The sequence below is a fragment of the Scyliorhinus torazame genome, chromosome 26 (assembly GCF_047496885.1).
Source record: "Scyliorhinus torazame isolate Kashiwa2021f chromosome 26, sScyTor2.1, whole genome shotgun sequence".
Taxonomy (NCBI): Eukaryota; Metazoa; Chordata; class Chondrichthyes; order Carcharhiniformes; family Scyliorhinidae; genus Scyliorhinus; species Scyliorhinus torazame.
This window is the reverse complement of record NC_092732.1, coordinates 43312833-43335990: the sequence shown is the minus strand read 5'-3', so window position 1 is coordinate 43335990 and position 23158 is coordinate 43312833. Positions and strand designations below refer to the sequence as shown.

Here is a 23158-nt window from a genome sequence, read left to right as displayed (position 1 = left end):
CCCTACCCAAACTACACTTCCACCCAACACCAAGGGCAATTTGGACATTAAGGGCAATTTATCATTGGCCAATTCACCTAACCTGCACATCTTTGGACTGTGGGAGGAAACCGGAGCACCCGGAGGAAACCCACGCAGACACGGGGAGGACGTGCAGACTCCGCACAGACAGTGACCCAAGCCGGAATCGAACCTGCGACCCTGGAGCTGTGAAGCAATTGTGCTATCCACAATGCTACCGTGCTGCCCTTGAGAACAAATAAATCTACACTATCATTTTACTGTAATCCATGTACCTATCCAATAGCTGCTTGAAGGTCCCTAATGTTTCCGACTCAACTACTTCCACAGGCAGTGCATTCCATGCCCCCACTACTCTCTGGGTATAGAACCTACCTCTGATATCCCTCCTATATCTTCCACCTTTCACCTTAAATTTATGTCCCCTTGTAATGGTTTGTTCCACCCGGGGAAAAAGTCTCTGACTGTCTACTCTATCTATTCCCCTGATCATCTTATAAACCTCTATCAAGTCGCCCCTCATCCTTCTCCGTTCTAATGAGAAAAGGCCTAGCACCCTCAACCTTTCCTCGTAAGACCTACTCTCCATTCCAGGCAACATCCTGGTAAATCTTCTTTGCACCTTTTCCAAAGCTTCCACATCCTTCCTAAAATGAGGCGACCAGAACTGTACACAGTACTCCAAATGTGGCCCGACCAAAGTTTTGTACAGCTGCATCATCACCTCACAGCTCTTAAATTCAATCCCTCTGTTAATGAACGCGAGCACACCATAGGCCTTCTTCACAGCTCTATCCACTTGAGTGGCAACTTTCAAAGATGTATGAACATAGACCCCAAGATCTCTCTGCTCCTCCACATTGCCAAGAACTCTACCGTTAACCCTGTATTCCGCATTCATATTTGTCCTTCCAAAATGGGCAACCTCACACTTTTCAGGGTTAAACTCCATCTGCCACTTCTCAGCCCAGCTCTGCATCCTATCTATGTCTCTTTGCAGCCGACAACAGCCCTCCTTACTATCCACAACTCCACCAATCTTCGTATCGTCTGCAAATTTACTGACCCACCCTTCAACTCCCTCATCCAAGTCATTAATGAAAATCACAAACAGCAGAGGACCCAGAACTGATCCCTGCGGTACGCCACTGGTAACTGGGATCCAGGCTGAATATTTGCCATCCACCGCCACTCTCTGACTTTTATCGGTTAGCCAGTTCGTTATCCAACTGGCCAAATTTCCCACTATCCCATGCCTCCTTACTTTCTGCAGAAGCCTACCATGGGGAACTTTATCAAATGCCTTACTAAAATCCATGTACACTACATCCACTGCTTTACCTTCATCCACATGCTTGGTCACCTCCTCAAAGAATTCAATAAGATTTGTAAGGCAAGACCTACCCCTCACAAATCCGTGCTGACTATCCCTAATCAAGCAGTGTCTTTCCAGATGCTCAGAAATCCTATCCTTCAGTACCCTTTCCATTACTTTGCCTACCACCGAAGTAAGACTAACTGGCCTGTAATTCCCAGGGTTATCCCTAGTCCCTTTTTTGAACAGGGGCACGACATTCGCCACTCTCCAATCCCCTGGTACCACCCCTGTTGACAGTGAGGACGAAAAGATCATTGGCGGGGAGGGACCCGGAACCCTCGAAATCGGTTGTTAAAAATTTATAAATGCCTTAACAAAATATTGCCGCAGCCTGCAGCACCCGCATCCCAGAAACAAATTTTGAAAGATGTCACAATGGTGGAAATGTGGCGAGCAATTTGAGTGGATAAAGCTCTCTCAATCGTCAGGGTGACCATGACCAAACATCTGTTTCAGGGGGAGTTGGGTCAAGGACACCACGGAGAGTTGCCTTACTCTTCGTAGAATCAACACAGACTATACAGTGCAGAAGGAGGCCATTCGGCCCATCGAGTCTGCACAGGCCCTTGGAAAGAGCACCCTACCCAAGGTCCACACCTCCACCCTATCCCCGTAACCCAGTGACCCCACCTAACCTTTTTGGACACTAAGGGGAAATCTAGCGCAGCCAATCCACCTCACCCTCACATCTGTGGACTGTGGGAGGAAACCGGAGCACCCGGAGGAAACCCACGCAGACACGGGGAGAACGTGCAGACTCCGCACAGACAGTGACCCAGCCGGGTATCGAACCCGGGAGCTGTGAAGCCACAGTGCTAACCACTGTGCTGCCGTGTCGCCCCATTCAAATTGTGACGCGTGAATTTATAATCCAAAGTTCTTTTTTGTTTTTGTTTTATTTTTAAAATTTAGTGTACCCAATTCATTTTTTTCCAATCAAGGGGCGATTTAGCGCGGCCAATCCACCTACCCTGCACATCTTTGGGTTGTGGGGGGCGAAACCCACGCAGACACGTGGAGAATGTGCAAACTCCACACGGGACAGTGACCCAGAGCCGGGATCGAACCCGGGACCTCGGCGCCGTGAGGCAGCAGTGCTAACCACTGTGCCACCCCGTGCCGCCCTTTATAATTCAAAGTTGAGAGAGCGTGCATCCAGACGAAGGATTTGGAACGTCAGCGGTCCGTCCGAGCAGTGCGGGAAAAAAACAGAGACAGGACGTAGGCTTAATTCGTACTCATTTTTAATTTAATTGTATTAAAATCACAGCTTCAAAAACAAATAAATTCAAAGGAAATAAATGTGGATGAGGGAGCGTCTGTGCTGAGGGAAGGAGCGAGGTGGAGGCTAATCGTGGAAAAATAAAACATTATTGGTCCGTCGCTCCTCCCTGGGCCGATTTTACATTTGATTTTCTCTAAACTGTCCAGTGGGCCAAAGGAAATCAGCTGGCAGGGGAGGTTGCGATGTGACTGAGCTGCCAATCTGTCCCTCCAGGCTAATGCAAGGCTGTGCTCGAATAAACATTAGGACAGTAACAGGTCTCAATAGCACCTTAAGAACACTGAGCGGGTTAGAAGCTTCAGATAAAACATTCAGACTACACAAACGCCGACACTGAGGAACTGACACATGAGTGCTTGATTTGATGGATGTAGGCTCCTCCAAGGAGGACGGGGAGTCACACTTTGCGTCGCCGCGCAGTCCGTCAATTCCTTGGCCACCCCTTTACAAAGCTCGGAATATCGCTAGTTCTCCAACCCTCCCCCCGGTGATTTTGTACGCCCAGAAATTCATTGAAACTTAAAAAAAATAAATTTAGAGTAGCCAATTCATTTTTCCCAATGAAGGGGCAATCTAGCGCGGCCAATCCACTCGCCCTGCACGTCTTTGGGTTGTGGGGGCGAGACCCACGCAGACACGGGGAGAATGTGCAAACTCCACACGGGACAGTGACCCGGGATCGAACCCGGGACCTCGGCGCCGTGAGGCAGCAGGGCTAACCCACTGCGCCCCCCCCCCCCCCCCCGTGCCGCCCCCTTGTAACTTGGTTGACTCTCAGGCCCAGCCCTCCTCCAACGTGGCGAGGAGACAGAGCGGCGGTATTCGACCTGCAGGCGGACTATCCACAGACCAAATTCAGGGGCCAGGGTCGCAGTGAAGGACGGGTAGGTGGGATGGCGAGGAATGGAGGGGGGGGGGGGGGGGGGGGGGGAGGTGATCCCGAGAGGATGGACGGAGCGGGATCACGTGTGAAAAGTGGATGGTTGGAGTGGAGGACAGGGAACGTGTGGAGTGGGCAGACACGGCCTCCACTACAGCTCTGAGGCTTTGCCGACCGTCAGTCAAAACAAGTCGAAAATCTTCAAGGCTAACTCCCCATTTCGGGGACCATTTAGAGATTTTTAACGCCTTTCCAGACAGTTCCTTCATAGACTTTATGGAAGCCTGGAGGTGATAGACGATCCATAAATAACAACAAAACCCTGGAAATGCCCAGCAGATCCCTCAGTAACTGTGGAGGAAGAGGAATATTAATAATAATCTTTATTGTCACAAGTCGGCTCACATTAACACTGCAATGCAGTTACTGTGAAAAGCCCCTAGTCGTCACATCCCGGCGCCTGTTCGGGTACACAGAGGGAGAATTCAGAATGTCCAATTCACCTAACAGCACGTCTTTCGGGACTTGTGGGAGGAAACCGGAGCACCCGGAGGGAACCCACGCAGACACGGGGGAGAACGGGCAGACTCCGCACAGACAGTGACCCAAGCCGGGAATCGAACCCGGGACCCTGGCGCTGTGAAGCAACAGTGCTAACCGCCGTGCCGCCCGCAGATAGGGTTAACGCCTTGGGGTCGTAACCTTTCAACGGAACACCGAGGACCTCGGACCTTTGCGGCCCTCTGCAAAGATGCTGTCGGACCTGTGAATATTTCCAGCACCTTCTATTTTCACATTTCCAGCACCCAAGGCTATTTTGCTTTAATATTAGACGACCCTGATGCTGGGGCGGGGGAAATACTGACACAAATAAGGCTTAAAGGAGGCTTTATACTTGTGGGGGGGGGGGAAGTTTTGAGGTTCAGTTGCTGTTAACAGGCTCCCTCCACCCCCATCCCAAAATAAACAGTGTTATGCAGCTAAGTCCAGTTTGTAACACAGGCACGGCATTGAAACACGCAGGGTCCCGTCACGCAGCCACAGAGAACCACGGCCCCAAACCAGGCTCAGCGGGGTGAGGTGGACTGGTAGCTCCTCCGGGCCAGGCACCCGCCCCCCGGCAGGGACAAGAGGGGACGTCGCCCAGGCACAAAGAATGTTCTGGGCCTGCCGATTTCACATCAGGCTCCTCCTGCACGGAGGCTGGCTGCAGGATATGAGGGCGGGCTCAATGCGCCGTCCGGCTGGCCGCTGGCACAGGTCCCTCAGTTCCTCGACCTCCGCGAGAACCTGCTTGGCTTGGTTCCAGTTGGTCAGGGCCTCGGTGAGGAGCCGCTCCGCCTGGTGCTCCGGTTTCCCCGGCGTGTCTCTGCTCTGCCCCTTCCGGCCCACAGGGCCTGCAGGCTCCAGCAGCAGCTGCCGCGTCCGCTCCAGTTTCAGTGCAACGAGTTCCTTCACCTGCCCCAGCCGCTCCCGCTCCGCGCTGCGCGACGGGCTTTCCGAGCCTTTCCGCAGCGCGGAGCTGTGCGCCGACCCCGCCCGGGACAGGATCTCCTCCGACGCGCACTTGTTGAGCTCGGCAAAGGGTAGTTTCTTTGGGACTGGCGGCGAGGAGGATCGCTCCCGGTCTAGCGAGGTGCCTGATTCCCTCTGGCGGCCATCCCTCCTCTTCGGAAGGCTGCCGTTCTGGGAGGGCCGCTCCTTCTCTGTCACCGTCTCTCCCGCCCCCGCCGTTTGGGGGGAGCTTTCATAGTTTGGTTTGGGATGTCCGCCGGCAACTTCTGCACAAGTCCCATGATGGTCCAGGGCTGCGTCCTCCTCCTGGATCAGGTCGAGGGTCAGCATGCCATCGGGCATGGAGGTAGAGGCCTGTGGGCAGACACAAACACATCAGGTCATACACGCCCTACTGTTTGAAATAATATTCTCCCTAACCCTTGAGCTGCCAAGGGGCTGCTTCTTGATAGAACATAGAACATAGAACATAGAACGATACAGCGCAGGACAGGCCCTTCGGCCCACGATCTTGCACCGAAACAAAAGCCATCCAACCTACACTATGCCATTATCATCCATATGTTTATCCAATAAACTTTTAAATGCCCTCAATGTTGGCGAGTTCACTACTGTAGCAGGTAGGGCATTCCACGGCCTCACTACTCTTTGCGTAAAGAACCTACCTCTGACCTCTGTCCTACATCTATTACCCCTCAGTTTAAAGTTATGTCCCCTCGTGCCAGCCATATCCATCCGCGGGAGAAGGCTCTCACTGTCCACCCTATCCAACCCCCTGATCATTTTGTATGCCTCTATTAAGTCTCCTCTTAACCTTCTTCTCTCCAACGAAAACAACCTCAAGTCCATCAGCCTTTCCTCATAAGATTTTCCCTCCATGCCAGGCAACATCCTGGTAAATCTCCTCTGCACCCGCTCCAAAGCCTCCACGTCCTTCCTATAATGCGGTGACCAGAACTGTACGCAATACTCCAAATGCGGCCGTACCAGAGTTCTGTACAGCTGCAACATGACCTCCCGACTCCGGAACTCAATCCCTCTACCAATAAAGGCCAACACTCCATAGGCCTTCTTCACAACCCTATCAACCTGGGTGGCAACTTTCAGGGATCTATGTACATGGACACCTAGATCCCTCTGCTCATCCACACTTCCAAGAACTTTACCATTAGCCAAATATTCCGCATTCCTGTTATTCCTTCCAAAGTGAATCACCTCACACTTCTCTACATTAAACTCCATTTGCCACCTCTCAGCCCAGCTCTGCAGCTTATCTATGTCCCTCTGTAACCTGCTACATCCTTCCACACTATCGACAACACCACCGACTTTAGTATCGTCTGCAAATTTACTCACCCACCCTTCTGCGCCTTCCTCTAGGTCATTGATAAAAATGACAAACAGCAACGGCCCCAGAACAGATCCTTGTGGTACGCCACTTGTAACTGAACTCCATTCTGAACATTTCCCATCAACCACCACCCTCTGTCTTCTTTCAGCTAGCCAATTTCTGATCCACATCTCGAAATCACCCTCAATCCCCAGCCTCCGTATTTTCTGCAATAGCCTACCGTGGGGAACCTTATCAAACGCTTTGCTGAAATCCATATACACCACATCAACTGCTCTACCCTCGTCTACCTGTTCAGTCACCTTCTCAAAGAACTCGATAAGGTTTGTGAGGCATGACCTACCCTTCACAAAGCCATGCTGACTATCCCTGATCATATTATTCCTATCTAGACGATTATAAATCTTGTCTCTTAAAATCCCCTCCAAGACTTTACCCACTACAGACGTGAGGCTCACCGGTCTATAGTTGCCGGGGTTGTCTCTGCTCCCCTTTTTGAACAAAGGGACCACATTTGCTATCCTCCAGTCCTCTGGCACTATTCCTGTAGCCAATGATGACATAAAAATCAAAGCCAAAGGTCCAGCAATCTCTTCCCTGGCCTCCCAGAGAATCCTAGGATAAATCCCATCAGGCCCCGGGGACTTATCTATTTTCAGCCTGTCCAGAATTGCCAACACCTCTTCCCTACGTACCTCAATGCCATCTATTCTAATAGCCTGGGTCTCAGCATTCTCCTCCACAACATTATCTTTTTCCTGAGTGAATACTGACGAAAAATATTCATTTAGTATCTCGCCTATCTCTTCAGACTCCACACACAATTTCCCATCCCTGTCCTTGACTGGTCCTACTCTTTCCCTAGTCATTCGCTTATTCCTGACATACCTATAGAAAGTTTTTGGGTTTTCCTTGATCCTACCTGCCAAATACTTCTCATGTCCTCTCCTTGCTTGTCTTAGCTCTCTCTTTAGATCCTTCCTTGCTACCTTGTAACTATCCATCGCCCCAACTGAAACTTCACACCTCATCTTCACATAGGCCTCCTTCTTCCTCTTAACAAGAGATTCCACTTCTTTGGTAAACCACGGTTCCCTCGCTCGACGCCTTCCTCCCTGCCTGACCGGTACATACTTATCAAGAACACTCAGTAGCTGATCCTTGAACAAGCTCCACTTATCCAGTGTGCCCAACACTTGCAGCCTACTTCTCCACCTTATCCCCCCCAAGTCACGTCTAATGGCATCATAATTGCCCTTCCCCCAGCTATAACTCTTGCCCTGCGGTGTATACTTATCCCTTTCCATCATTAACGTAAACGTCACCGAATTGTGGTCACTGTCCCCAAAGTGCTCTCCTACCTCCAAATCCAACACCTGGCCTGGTTCATTACCCAAAACCAAATCCAACGTGGCCTCGCCTCTTGTTGGCCTGTCAACATATTGTGTCAGGAAACCCTCCTGCACACACTGTACAAAAAACGACCCATCTAATGTACTCGAACTATATCTTTTCCAGTCAATATTTGGAAAGTTAAAGTCTCCCATAATAACTACCCTGTTACTTTCGCTCTTATCCAGGATCATCCTCGCCATCCTTTCCTCTACATCCCTAGAACTATTTGGAGGCCTATAGAAAACTCCCAACAGGGTGACCTCTCCTTTCCTGTTTCTAACCTCAGCCCATACTACCTCGGAAGATGAGTCCCCATCTAGCATCCTCTCCGCCACCGTAATACTGCTCTTGACTAGCAGCGCCACACCTCCCCCTCTTTTGCCTCCTTCTCTGAGCTTACTAAAACACCTAAACCCCGGAACCTGCAACATCCATTCCTGTCCCTGCTCTATCCATGTCTCCGAAATGGCCACAACATCGAAGTCCCAGGTACCAACCCATGCTGCCAGTTCCCCTACCTTATTTAGTATACTCCTGGCATTGAAGTAGACACACTTCAAACCACCTACCTGAACACTGGCCCCCTCCTGCGACATCAAATCTGTGCTCCTGACCTCTATACTCTCATTCTCCCTTACCCTAAAACTACAATCCAGGTTCCCATGCCCCTGCTGCATTAGTTTAAACCCCCCCAAAGAGCACTAACAAATCTCCCCCCCAGGATATTTGTGCCCCTCAGGTTCAGATGTAGACCATCCTGTCTGTAGAGGTCCCACCTTCCCCAGAAAGAGCCCCAGTTATCCAGAAATCTGAATCCCTCCCGCCTGCACCATCACTGTAGCCACGTGTTTAATTGCTCTCTCTCCCTATTCCTCATCTCACTATCACGTGGCACGGGCAACAACCCAGAGATAACAACTCTGTTTGTTCTAGTTCTGAGCTTCCATCCTAGCTCCCTGAAAGCCTGCCTGACATCCTTGTCCCCTTTCCTACCTATGTCGTTAGTGCCAATGTGGGCCACGACTTGGGGCTGCTCCCCCTCCCCCCTAAGGACCCGGAAAACACGATCCGAGACATCACGTACCCTTGCACCTGGGAGGCAACATACCAAACGTGGGTCTCTCACGCTCCCACAAAATCTACTATCTGTGCCCCTGACTATCGAGTCCCCAATTACTAATGCTCTGCTCCTCTCCCCCCCCTTCCCTTCTGAGCAACAGGGACAGACTCCGTGCCAGAGGCCCGTACCCCATGATGTTCAGGTTGGGTGGAGCGGCCACGGTAAATTGCCCTTAGTGTCCAAAAGGTGGGGTTACTGGGTTAGGGTGGGGGGAGTGGGCTTAAGTAGGGCCGGTGCAGACTCGATGGGCCGAATGGCCTCCTTCTGCACTGTAAATTCTATGAACCTCCAATTCCTGCTGGGCTGTACCTATCCCATCCACCTCAACTTTACCACTCAGATAACGAATATTTCCAGGTTATTTAACGGCAAGGGTGTTGCAACCCAATCTAATCCCTCCACCCCCAACAGCACAGGCTTACGTTACACCCACAATGACGTTACTGTGAAAAGCCCCTAGTCGCCACATTCCGGCGCCTGTTCGGGGACACAGAGGGAGAATTCAGAATGTCCAACTCACCTAACATCACGTCTTTCGGGACTTGTGGGAGGAAACCGGAGCACCCGGAGGAAACCCCACGCAGACACGGGGGAGAACGAGGGCAGCAGGGTGGCGCAGTGGTTAGCACTTCTGCCTCACGGTGCCGAGGTCCCAGGTTCCATCCTGGTCCTGGGTCCCGTGTGGAGTTTGCACATTCTCCCCGTGTCTGCGTGGGTTTCGCCCCCACAACCCAAAGACGTGCAGGGGAGGTGGATTGGCCGCGCTAAATCGCCCCTTCATTGGGAAAAAAACTGAATCGGATTAGTTTAAATTGATTTTAAAAAGTATTAAAAAAGAACAAATTGCGAAACAGAAGCAGGCCACTCGGCCCGACTCCACCATCCTGCTATCAGCCTGCTCCCATTTTCGGACCTGTTCCACTAGATGACTCACTGGGCGCAGGACCTGTGGCCGGACAAACCCCCACCCTGTCAGGGGGCGCCCCCCCCACCCCCACCCTGTCAGGGGGCGCCCCCCCCACCCCCACCCTGTCAGGGGGCGCCCCCCCCCCACCCCCACCCTGTCAGGGGGCGCCCCCCCCCCCCACCCTGTCAGGGGGCGCCCTCCCCCCCACCCCCACCCTGTCAGGGGGCGCCCCCCCCCACCCCCACCCTGTCAGGGGGCGCCCCCCCCCCCCCACCCCCACCCTGTCAGGGGGCGCCCCCCCCCCCCCCACCCCCACCCTGTCAGGGGGCGCCCCCCCTCCCCACCCTCCCCCCGAGGCGAATTGCAGTGGCCCCACATATTGGCCATCCGGCCGGGTTGCGGTTCAGCGCCTCTGTCAACGATCCCAGCGCAGCTCCCAAATGTCCCTGTGGTCCCCTTGCCCATCCCGGCTAATCCCAGTCTGTCCCCAGGATCGTGCAGGCTGTAAGCCAGGAGCTGATGCCACCAATGGAGCCGCAGCTGCCCCAGGGCCGAGCTGAACGAACGCGTGGAACCAACTTTGTCCGCAACTGAGATTAAATTCACATCAGGCCCAGCTGTGCGGCGGGCTCTGCTCCAGCTGTGCGGCGGGCTCTGCTCCAGCTGTGCGGCGGGGCTCTGCTCCAGCTGTGCGGCGGGGCTCTGCTCCAGCTGTGCGGCGGGGCTCTGCTCCAGCTGTGCGGCGGGGCTCTGCTCCAGCTGTGCGGCGGGCTCTGCTCCAGCTGTGCGGCGGGGCTCTGCTCCAGCTGTGCGGCGGGGCTCTGCTCCAGCTGTGCGGCGGGGCTCTGCTCCAGCTGTGCGGCGGGGCTCTGCTCCAGCTGTGCAGTGGGCTCTGCTCCAGCTGTGCGGCGGGCTCTGCTCCAGCTGTGCGGCTGGGCTCTGCTCCAGCTGTGCGGTGGGCTCTGCTCCAGATGTGCGGCGGGGCTCTGCTCCAGCTGTGCGGCGGGCTCTGCTCCAGCTGTGCGGCGGGGCTCTGCTCCAGCTGTGCGGCGGGCTCTGCTCCAGCTGTGCGGCGGGCTCTGCTCCAGCTGTGCGGCAGGGCTCTGCTCCAGCTGTGCGGCGGGCTCTGCTCCAGCTGTGCGGCGGGGCTCTGCTCCAGCTGTGCGGCGGGGCTCTGCTCCAGCTGTGCGGCGGGGCTCTGCTCCAGCTGTGCGGCGGGGCTCTGCTCCAGCTGTGCGGCGGGGCTCTGCTCCAGCTGTGCGGCGGGGCTCTGCTCCAGCTGTGCGGTGGGCTCTGCTCCAGCTGTGCGGCGGGCTCTGCTCCAGCTGTGCGGCGGGCTCTGCTCCAGCTGTGCGGCGGGCTCTGCTCCAGCTGTGCGGCGGGGCTCTGCTCCAGCTGTGCGGCGGGGCTCTGCTCCAGCTGTGCGGCGGGCTCTGCTCCAGCTGTGACGGACCGTTGCACCTCCAATTTCTTTTGGGAGCGTGTGGGCAGATTGTTATACGTAGACACATAGATACAGAGACGATCGGAGCAGGAGGAGGCCTTTTGGCCCTTCGAGCTGCTCCGCCATTCATCACCATCATGGCTGATCATCCAACTCAATAGCCTAATCCTGCTTTCTCCCCATAGCCTTCGATCCCATTCTCCCCAAGTGCTATATCCAGCCGCCTCTTGAATATATTCAAAGTTTTAGCATCAACTACTTCCTGTGGTAATGAATTCCACAGGCTCACCGCTCTCTGGGTGAAGAAATGTCTCCTTATCTCTGTCCGAAATGGTTTACCCAGAATCCTCAGACTGTGACCCCTGGTTCTGGACACACCCATCATTGGTAACACCTTCCCTGCATGTACCCTGTCTAGTCCTGTTAGACTTTTATAAGTCTCTATGAGATCCCCCCTCATTCTTCTGAACTCCAGCGAGAACAATCCCAACCTAGTCAATCTCTCCTCGTATGACAGTCTCGCCATCCCTGGAATCAGTCTGGTAAACCTTCGCTGCTCTCCCTCGAGAGCAAGAACATCCTTCCTCAGAGAAGGAGACCAAAACTGCCCACAATACTCCAGGTGTGGCCTCACCAAGACCCTGTACAATTGCAGCAACACATCCCTGCTTCTATACTCGAATCCTCTCGCAATGGAGGCCAACATACCATTAGCCTTCTTTACCGCCTGCTGCACCTGCAGCTTACCTTCAGCGAATGGTGCACAAGGACACCCAGGTCCCGCTCACACTCCCCTCTCCCAATTTACAACCATTCAGGGAGTAATCTCCTTCCTGTTTTTGCTTCCAAAGTGAATAACCTCACACTTATCCAAATTATACTGCATCTGCCATTGGTTTGCCCACTCGCCCAACCTGTCCAGATCTTGCTGTAGGATCCCTGTTTAGAAGTGTGACACCTGTACATTTCTCTGCAGTCCGGCACGCACAGTAACTACAGACTTGTGCACGTCCTGCGTGGGATCTTTCGAGTTGTTATTCAGCCATTGTAGCTTAGAGGCAACATTGCTCACTGGAATTCCGACTTATCTCCCTGAATCGGGAGGCAAAGCTGTTGGGGTAACCAACCTCTTTCGATCGAAGTCGGATGGCTCTGCAGGCAAAGGGGTGGCCTCCAACATTGTCCTAACTACAGCCCGACGTCGCCCCGCCAAGGTTTCTGTGACCCCGCCCCAAGACACCACGGGGCCCAGGACTTGGCGTGGTGAAGCTGAGGAAGTGCGTGCCCACTCACCACTGCCATCAGGTGGCCGCGCGTGGGAGGACGGCGGGAGTGCTGTATCTTCACCCGGTCTCGGGTCGGATGGGCCAGAAAGCTCTCCTCATCGACAGTGACCTGCAATCAAACACAGGGCAGGGGTGGGAGGCATGTCTATAACCGGCACACAGACGCGCACGGACCTGCACGGACCCCGTCAATCACACCCTCCCGGCACCCTACCTAACACTCTCAGAGAGGAATGAACCTCCCCCTTACCCCACAGACACCTCACCCGTTCACAGCGACGGAACTGCCTCCACACACAAAGACCCACCCTCTTCACACACCATCAACTCACACATACCGGTGGACTGATCTCCCTCGACACGGTCCCGATCAAACACTCCCAGGACACGTACAGCACGGGGTTAGATACAGAGTAAAGCTCCCTCTACACTGTCCCCATCAAACACGCCCAGGACAGGTACAGCACGGGGTTAGATACAGAGTAAAGCTCCCTCTACACTGTCCCCATCAAACACGCCCAGGACAGGTACAGCACGGGGTTAGATACAGAGTAAAGCTCCCTCTACACTGTCCCCATCAAACACTCCCAGGACACGTACAGCACGGGGTTAGATACAGAGTAAAGCTCCCTCTACACTGTCCCCATCAAACACTCCCAGGACAGGTACAGCACGGGGTCTAGATACAGGTAAAGCTCCCTTTACACTGTCCCCATCAAACACTCCCAGGACAGGTACAGCACGGGGTTAGGTACAGAGTAAAGCTCCCTCTACACTGTCCCCATCAAACATTCCCAGGACAGGTACAGCACGGGGTTAGATACAGAGTAAAGCTCACTCAACACTGTCCCCATCAAACACTCCCAGGACAGGTACAGCACAGGGTGAGATACAGAGTAAAGCTCCCTCTACACTGTCCCCATCAAACACTCCCGGGACAGGTACAGCACGGGGTTAGATACAGAGTAAAGCTCCCTCTACACTGTCCCCATCAAACACTCCCAGGACAGGTACAGCACGGGGTTAGATACAGAGTAAAGCTCCCTCTACACTGTCCCCATCGAAAACTCCCAGGACAGGTACAGCACGGGGTTAGACACAGAGTAAAGCTCCCTCTACACTGTCCCCATCAAACACTCCCAGGACAGGTACTGCACGGGGTTAGACGCAGAGTAAAGCTCCCGCTACACTGTCCACATCAAACACTCACAGGACAGGTACAGCACGGGGTTAGATACAGAGTAAAGCTCCCTCGACACTGTCCCCATCAAACACTCCCAGGACAGGTACAGCACGGGGTTAGATACAGAGTAAAGCTCCCTCTACACTGTCCCCATCAAACACTCCCAGGACAGGTACAGCATGGGGTTAGATACAGGGTAAAGCTCCCTCTACACTGTCCCCTTCAAACACTCCCAGGACAGGTATAGTACGGGGTTAGACACAGCTAAAGCTCCCTCTACACTGTCCCCATCAAACATTCCCAGGACAGGTACAGCACAGGGTTAGATACAGAGTAAAGCTCCCTCTACACTGTCCCCATCAAACACTCCCAGGACAGGTACAGCACGGGGTTAGATACAGAGTAAAGCTCCCTCTACACTGTCCCCATCAAACACTCCCAGGACAGGTACAGCACGGGGTTAGATACAGAGTAAAGCTCCCTCTACACTGTCCCCATCAAACACTCCCAGGACAGGTACAGCACGGGGTTAGATACAGAGTAAAGCTCCCGCTACACTGTCCCCATCAAACACTCCCAGGACAGGTACAGCATGGGGTTAGATACAGAGTAAAGCTCCCTCTGCACCGTCCCCATCAAACACGCCCAGGACAGGTACAGCACGGGGTTAGATACAGAGTAAAGCTCCCTCTGCACCGTCCCCATCAAACACTCCCAGGACAGGTACAGCACGGGGTTAGATACAGAGTAAAGCTCCCTCTGCACCGTCCCCATCAAACACGCCCAGGACAGGTACAGCACGGGGTTAGATACAGAGTAAAGCTCCCTCTACACTGTCCCCATCAAACACTCCCAGGACAGGTACAGCACGGGGTTAGATACAGAGTAAAGCTCCCTCTACACTGTCCCCATCAAACACTCCCAGGACAGGTACAGCATGGGGTTAGATACAGGGTAAAGCTCCCTCTACACTGTCCCCATCAAACACTCCCAGGACAGATACAGCATGGGGTTAGACACAGAGTAAAGCTCCCTCTACACTGTCCCCATCAAACAAGCCCAGGACAGGTACAGCATGGTGTTAGATACAGAGTAAAGCTCCCTCGACACTGTACCCATCAAACACTCGCAGGACAGGTACAGCACGGGGTTAGATACAGAGTAAAGCTCCCTCTACACTGCCCCCATCAAACACTCCCAGGACAGGTACAGCACGGGGTTAGATACAGAGTAAAGCTCCCTCTACACTGTCCCCATCAAACACGCCCAGGACAGGTACAGCACGGGGTTAGACACAGAGTAAAGCTCCCTCTACACTGTCCCCATCAAACACTCCCAGGACAGGTACAGCACGGGGTTAGACACAGAGTAAAGCTCCCTCTACACTGTCCCCATCAAACACTCCCAGGAGAGGTACAGCATGGGGTTAGATACAGAGTAAAGCTCCCTCTACACTGTCCCCATCAAACACTCCCAGGGCAGGTACCGCACAGGGTTAGGTACAGTGTAAAGCTCCCTCTACACTGTCCCCATCAAACACTCCCAGGACAGGTATAGTACGGGGTTAGACACAGAGTAAAGCTCCCGCTACACTGTCCACATCAAACACTCCCAGGACAGGTACAGCACGGGGTTAGATACAGAGTAAAGCTCCCTCGACACTGTCCCCATCAAACACTCCCAGGACAGGTACAGCACGGGGTTAGATACAGAGTAAAGCTCCCTCTACACTGTCCCCATCAAACACTCCCAGGACAGGTACAGCATGGGGTTAGATACAGGGTAAAGCTCCCTCTACACTGTCCCCATCAAACACTCCCAGGACAGGTATAGTACGGGGTTAGACACAGATAAAGCTCCCTCTACACTGTCCCCATCAAACATTCCCAGGACAGGTACAGCACAAGGTTAGATACAGAGTAAAGCTCCCTCTACACTGTCCCCATCAAACACTCCCAGGACAGGTACAGCACGGGGTTAGATACAGAGTAAAGCTCCCTCTACATTGTCCCCATCAAACACTCCCAGGACATGTACAGCACGGGGTTAGATACAGAGTAAAGCTCCCTCTACACTGTCCCCATCAAACACTCCCAGGACAGGTACAGCACGGGGTTAGATACAGAGTAAATCTCCCTCTACACTGTCCCCATCAAACACTCCCAGGGCAGGTAGAGCACGGGGTTAGATACAGAGTAAAGCTCCCTCTACACTGTCCCCCATCAAACACTCCCAGGGCAGGTACAGCACGGGGTTAGATACAGAGTAAAGCTCCCTCTACACTGTCCCCATCAAACACTCCCAGGACAGGTACAGCACAGGGTTAGATACAGAGTAAAGCTCCCTCTACACTTTCCCCATCAAACACTCCTAGGACAGGTACAGCATTGGGTTAGATACAGAGTAAAGCTCCCTCTGCACTGTCCCCATCAAACACTCCCAGGACAGGTACAGCACGAGATTAGATACAGAGGAAAGCTCCCTGTGCACTGTCCCCATCAAACACTCCCACGACAGGTACAGCACCGAGTTAGATACAGAGTAAAGCTCCCTCTACACTGTCTCCATCAAACACTCCCAGGACAGGTACAGCACGGGGTTAGATACACAGTAAAGCTCCCTCTACACTATCCCATCAAACACTCCCAGGGCAGGTACAGTACGGGGGTTAGATACAGAGTAAAGCTCCCCCTACACTGTCCCCAGCAAACACTCCCAGGGCAGGTACAGCACAGGGTTAGATACAGAGTAAAGCTCCCTTTACACTGTCCACATCAAACACTCCCAGGACAGGTATAGCACAGGGTTAGATACAGAGTAAAGCTCCCTCTGCAATGTCCCCATCAAACACTCCCAGGACAGGTACAGCACGGGGTTAGATACAGAGTAAAGCTCCCTCTACACTGTCCACATCAAACACTCCCAGGACAGGTACAGCACAGGGTTAGATACAGAGTAAAGCTCCCACTACACTGTCACCATCAAACATTGCCAGGACAGGTACAGCACGGTGTTAGATACAGAGTAAAGCTCCCTCTACACTGTACCCATCAAACACTCCGAGGACAGGTACAGCACGGGGTTCGATACAGAGTAAAGCTCCCTCTACACTGTCCCTATCAAACAGTCCCAGGACAGGTATAGTACGGGGTTAGATACAGAGTAAAGCTCCCGCTACACTGTACCCATCAAACACTCCCAGGACAGGGACAGCACGGGGTTAGATACAGAGTAAAACTCCCTCTAAACTGTCCACATCAAACACTCCCAGGACAGGTACAGCACGGGGTTAGATACAGAGTAAAGCTCCCTCTACACTGTCCACATCAAACACTCCCAGGACAGGAACACCACGGGGTTAGATACAGAGTAAAGCCATCAAACACTCCCAGGACAGGTACAGCACAGGGTTAGATACAGAGTAAAGCTCCCTCTACACTTTCCCCATCAAACACTCCCAGGACAGGTACAGCATTGGGTTAGATACAGAGTAAACCTCCCTCTCACTGTCCCCATCAAACACTCCCAGGACAGGTACAGCACGAGATAAGATACAGAGGAAAGCTCCCTGTGCACTGTCCCCATCAAACACTCCCAGGACAGGTACAGCACGGGGTTAGATACAGAGTAAAGCTCCCTCTGCACTGTCCCCATCAAACACTCCCAGGACAGGTACAGCACGGGGTTAGATACAGAGTAAAGCTCCCTCTACACTGTCCCCATCAAACACTCCCAGGACAGGTACAGCACAGGGTTAGATACAGAGTAAAGCTCCCACTACACTGTCTCCATCAAACACTCCCAGGACAGGTACAGCACGGGGTTAGATACAGAGTAAAGCTCCCTCTACACTGTACCCATCAAACACTCCCAGGACAGGGACAGCACGGGGTTAGATACAGAGTAAAACTCCCTCTAAACTGTCCACATCAAACACTCCCAGGACAGGTACAGCACGGGGTTAGATACAGAGTAAAGCTCCCTCTACACTGTCCACATCAAACACTCCCAGGACAGGAACACCACGGGGTTAGATACAGAGTAAAGCCATCAAACACTCCCAGGACAGGTACAGCACGGGGTTAGATACAGAGTAAATCTCCCTCTACACTGTCCCCATCAAACACTCCCAGGACAGGTACAGCATCGGGTTAGATAGAGAGTAAAACTCCCTCTACACTGTCCCCATCAAACACTCCCAGGACAGGTACAGCACGGGGCTAGATACAGAGTAAAGCTCCCTCTACACTGTCCCCATCGAACACTCCCCGAACAGGTACAGCACGGGGTTAGATACAGAGTAAAGCTCCCTCTACACTGTCCCCATCAAACACTCCCAGGACAGGTACAGGACGGGGTTAGATAAAGAGAAAAGCTCCGTCTACACTGTCCCCATCAAACACTCCCAGGACAGGTACAGCACGGGGTTAGATACAGAGTATAGCTCCCTCTACACTGTCCCCATCAAACACTCCCAGGACAGGTACAGCACGGGGTTAGATACAGAGTAAAGCTCCATCTACACTGTCCCCATCAAACACCCCCAGGACAGGTACAGCACGGGGTTAGATACAGAGTAAAGCTTCCTCTACACTGTCCACATCAAACACTCCCAGGATAGGTACAGCACGGGGTTAGATACAGAGTAAAGCTCCCTCTACACTGTACCCATCAAACACTCCCAGGACAGGGACAGCACGGGGTTAGATACAGAGTAAAACTCCCTCTAAACTGTCCACATCAAACACTCCCAGGACAGGTACAGCACGGGGTTAGATACAGAGTAAAGCTCCCTCTACACTGTCCACATCAAACACTCCCAGGACAGGAACACCACGGGGTTAGATACAGAGTAAAGCCATCAAACACTCCCAGGACAGGTACAGCACGGGGTTAGATACAGAGTAAAGCTCCCTCTACACTGTCCCCATCAAACACTCCCAGGACAGGTACAGCATCGGGTTAGATAGAGAGTAAAACTCCCTCTACACTGTCCCCATCAAAAACACTCCCAGGACAGGTACAGCACGGGGCTAGATACAGAGTAAAGCTCCCTCTACACTGTCCCCATCGAACACTCCCCGAACAGGTACAGCACGGGGTTAGATACAGAGTAAAGCTCCCTCTACACTGTCCCCATCAAACACTTCCAGGACAGGTACAGGACGGGGTTAGATAAAGAGAAAAGCTCCGTCTACACTGTCCCCATCAAACACTCCCAGGACAGGTACAGCACGGGGTTAGATACAGAGTATAGCTCCCTCTACACTGTCCCCATCAAACACTCCCAGGACAGGTACAGCACGGGGTTAGATACAGAGTAAAGCTCCATCTACACTGTCCCCATCAAACACCCCCAGGACAGGTACAGCACGGGGTTAGATACAGAGTAAAGCTTCCTCTACACTGTCCACATCAAACACTCCCAGGATAGGTACAGCACGGGGTTAGATACAGAGTAAAGCTCCCTCTACACTGTCCCCATCAAACACTCCCAGGACAGGTACAGGACGGGGTTAGATAAAGAGAAAAGCTCCGTCTACACTGTCCCCATCAAACACTCCCAGGACAGGTACAGCACGGGGTTAGATACAGAGTATAGCTCCCTCTACACTGTCCCCATCAAACACTCCCAGGACAGGTACAGCACGGGGTTAGATACAGAGTAAAGCTCCATCTACACTGTCCCCATCAAACACCCCCAGGACAGGTACAGCACGGGGTTAGATACAGAGTAAAGCTCCCTCTACACTGTCCCCATCAAACACTCCCAGGGCAGGTAGAGCACGGGGTTAGATACAGAGTAAAGCTCCCTCTACACTGTCCCCCATCAAACACTCCCAGGGCAGGTACAGCACGGGGTTAGATACAGAGTAAAGCTCCCTCGACACTGTCCCCATCAAACACTCCCAGGACAGGTACAGCACAGGGTTAGATACAGAGTAAAGCTCCCTCTACACTTTCCCCATCAAACACTCCCAGGACAGGTACAGCATTGGGTTAGATACAGAGTAAAGCTCCCTCTGCACTGTCCCCATCAAACACTCCCAGGACAGGTACAGCACGAGATTAGATACAGAGGAAAGCTCCCTGTGCACTGTCCCCATCAAACACTCCCACGACAGGTACAGCACCGGGTTAGATACAGAGTAAAGCTCCCTCTACACTGTCTCCATCAAACACTCCCAGGACAGGTACAGCACGGGGTTAGATACAGAGTAAAGCTCCCTCTACACTGGCCCCATCAAACACTCCCAGGGCAGGTACAGTACGGGGGTTAGATACAGAGTAAAGCTCCCTCTACACTGTCCCCAGCAAACACTCCCAGGGCAGGTACAGCACAGGGTTAGATACAGAGTAAAGCTCCCTCTGCAATGTCCCCATCAAACACTCCCAGGACAGGTACAGCACGGGGTTAGATACAGAGTAAAGCTCCCTCTACACTGTCGACATCAAACACTCCCAGGACAGGTACAGCACAGGGTTAGATACAGAGTAAAGCTCCCACTACACTGTCACCATCAAACATTGCCAGGACAGGTACAGCACGGGGTTAGATACAGAGTAAAGCTCCCTCTACACTGTACCCATCAAACACTCCGAGGACAGGTACAGCACGGGGTTCGATACAGAGTAACGCTCCCTCTACACTCTCCCTATCAAACAGTCCCAGGACAGGTATAGTACGGGGTTCGATACAGAGTAAAGCTCCCGCTACACTGTCCCCATCAAACACTCGAAGGTCAGGGACAGCACGGGGTTAGATACAGAGTAAATCGCCCTCTACACTGTCCCCATCAAACACTCCCAGGGCAGGTACAGCACGGGGGTTAGATACAGAGTAAAGCTCCCCCTACACTGTCCCCAGCAAACACTCCCAGGACAGGTACAGCACAGGGTTAGATACAGAGTAAAGCTCCCTCTACACTTTCCCCATCAAACACTCCCAGGACAGGTACAGCATTGGGTTAGATACAGAGTAAACCTCCCTCTCACTGTCCCCATCAAACACTCCCAGGACAGGTACAGCACGAGATTAGATACAGAGGAAAGCTCCCTGTGCACTGTCCCCATCAAACACTCCCAGGACAGGTACAGCACGGGGTTAGATACAGAGTAAAGCTCCCTCTGCACTGTCCCCATCAAACACTCCCAGGACAGGTACAGCACGGGGTTCGATACAGAGTAAAGCTCCCATTACACTGTCCCCATTAAACATTGCCAGGACAGGTACAGCACGGGGTTAGATACAGAGTAAAGCTCCCTCTGCACTGTCCCCATCAAACACTCCCAGGACAGGTACAGCACAGGGTTTGATACAGAGTAAAGCTCCCATTACACTGTCCCCATTAAACATTGCCAGGACAGGTACAGCACGGGGTTAGATACAGAGTAAAGCTCCCTCTACACTGTACCCATCAAACACTCCCAGGACAGGGACAGCACGGGGTTAGATACAGAGTAAAACTCCCTCTAAACTGTCCACATCAAACACTCCCAGGACAGGTACAGCACGGGGTTAGATACAGAGTAAAGCTCCCTCTACACTGTCCACATCAAACACTCCCAGGACAGGAACACCACGGGGTTAGATACAGAGTAAAGCCATCAAACACTCCCAGGACAGGTACAGCACGGGGTTAGATACAGAGTAAAGCTCCCTCTACACTGTCCCCATCAAACACTCCCAGGACAGGTACAGCATCGGGTTAGATAGAGAGTAAAACTCCCTCTACACTGTCCCCATCAAACACTCCCAGGACAGGTACAGCACGGGGCTAGATACAGAGTAAAGCTCCCTCTACACTGTCCCCATCGAACACTCCCCGGACAGGTACAGCACGGGGTTAGATACAGAGTAAAGCTCCCTCTACACTGTCCCCATCAAACACTCCCAGGACAGGTACAGGACGGGGTTAGATAAAGAGTAAAGATCCGTCTACACTGTCCCCATCCAACACTCCCAGGACAGGTACAGCACGGGGTTAGATACAGAGTAAAGCTCCCTCTACACTGTCCCCATCAAACACTCCCAGGACAGGTACAGCACGGGGTTAGATACAGAGTAAAGCTCCATCTACACTGTCCCCATCAAACACTCCCAGGACAGGTACAGCACGAGATAAGATACAGAGGAAAGCTCCCTGTGCACTGTCCCCATCAAACACTCCCAGGACAGGTACAGCACAGGGTTAGATACAGAGTAAAGCTCCCACTACACTGTCCCCATTAAACATTGCCAGGACAGGTACAGCATGGGGTTAGATACAGAGTAAAGCTCCCTCTACACTGTACCCATCAAACACTCCCAGGACAGGGACAGCACGGGGTTAGATACAGAGTAAAACTCCCTCTAAACTGTCCACATCAAACACTCCCAGGACAGGTACAGCACGGGGTTAGATACAGAGTAAAGCTCCCTCTACACTGTCCACATCAAACACTCCCAGGACAGGAACACCACGGGGTTAGATACAGAGTAAAGCCATCAAACACTCCCAGGACAGGTACAGCACGGGGTTAGATACAGAGTAAAGCTCCCTCTGCACTGTCCCCATCAAACACTCCCAGGACAGGTACAGCACGGGGTTAGATACAGAGTAAAGCTCCCTCTACACTGTCCCCATCAAACACTCCCAGGACAGGTACAGCACAGGGTTAGATACAGAGTAAAGCTCCCACTACACTGTCCCCATTAAACATTGCCAGGACAGGTACAGCATGGGGTTAGATACAGAGTAAAGCTCCCTCTACACTGTACCCATCAAACACTCCCAGGACAGGGACAGCACGGGGTTAGATACAGAGTAAAACTCCCTCTAAACTGTCCACATCAAACACTCCCAGGACAGGTACAGCACGGGGTTAGATACAGAGTAAAGCTCCCTCTACACTGTCCACATCAAACACTCCCAGGACAGGAACACCACGGGGTTAGATACAGAGTAAAGCCATCAAACACTCCCAGGACAGGTACAGCACGGGGTTAGATACAGAGTAAAGCTCCCTCTACACTGTCCCCATCAAACACTCCCAGGACAGGTACAGCATCGGGTTAGATAGAGAGTAAAACTCCCTCTACACTGTCCCCATCAAACACTCCCAGGACAGGTACAGCACGGGGCTAGATACAGAGTAAAGCTCCCTCTACACTGTCCCCATCGAACACTCCCCGAACAGGTACAGCACGGGGTTAGATACAGAGTAAAGCTCCCTCTACACTGTCCCCATCAAACACTCCCAGGACAGGTACAGGACGGGGTTAGATAAAGAGAAAAGCTCCGTCTACACTGTCCCCATCAAACACTCCCAGGACAGGTACAGCACGGGGTTAGATACAGAGTATAGCTCCCTCTACACTGTCCCCATCAAACACTCCCAGGACAGGTACAG

At 52.9% G+C, this 23158-nt stretch overlaps 1 protein-coding gene across 1 annotated transcript in view; it reads right to left on the bottom strand.

Annotated features, from left to right (window-relative positions):
* Positions 1 to 2626: 2626 nt before the first annotated feature.
* LOC140402898 (uncharacterized) overlaps positions 2627 to 23158 on the bottom strand; it is a 140283-nt gene continuing 119751 nt past the window's right edge. Inside the window, exon 8 of the mRNA XM_072490526.1 lies at positions 2627 to 5433. Within this exon, the coding sequence (XP_072346627.1) occupies positions 4741 to 5433 (693 nt within the window). The 3' untranslated portion in view covers positions 2627 to 4740. The remainder of the gene's footprint in view (positions 5434 to 23158) is intronic.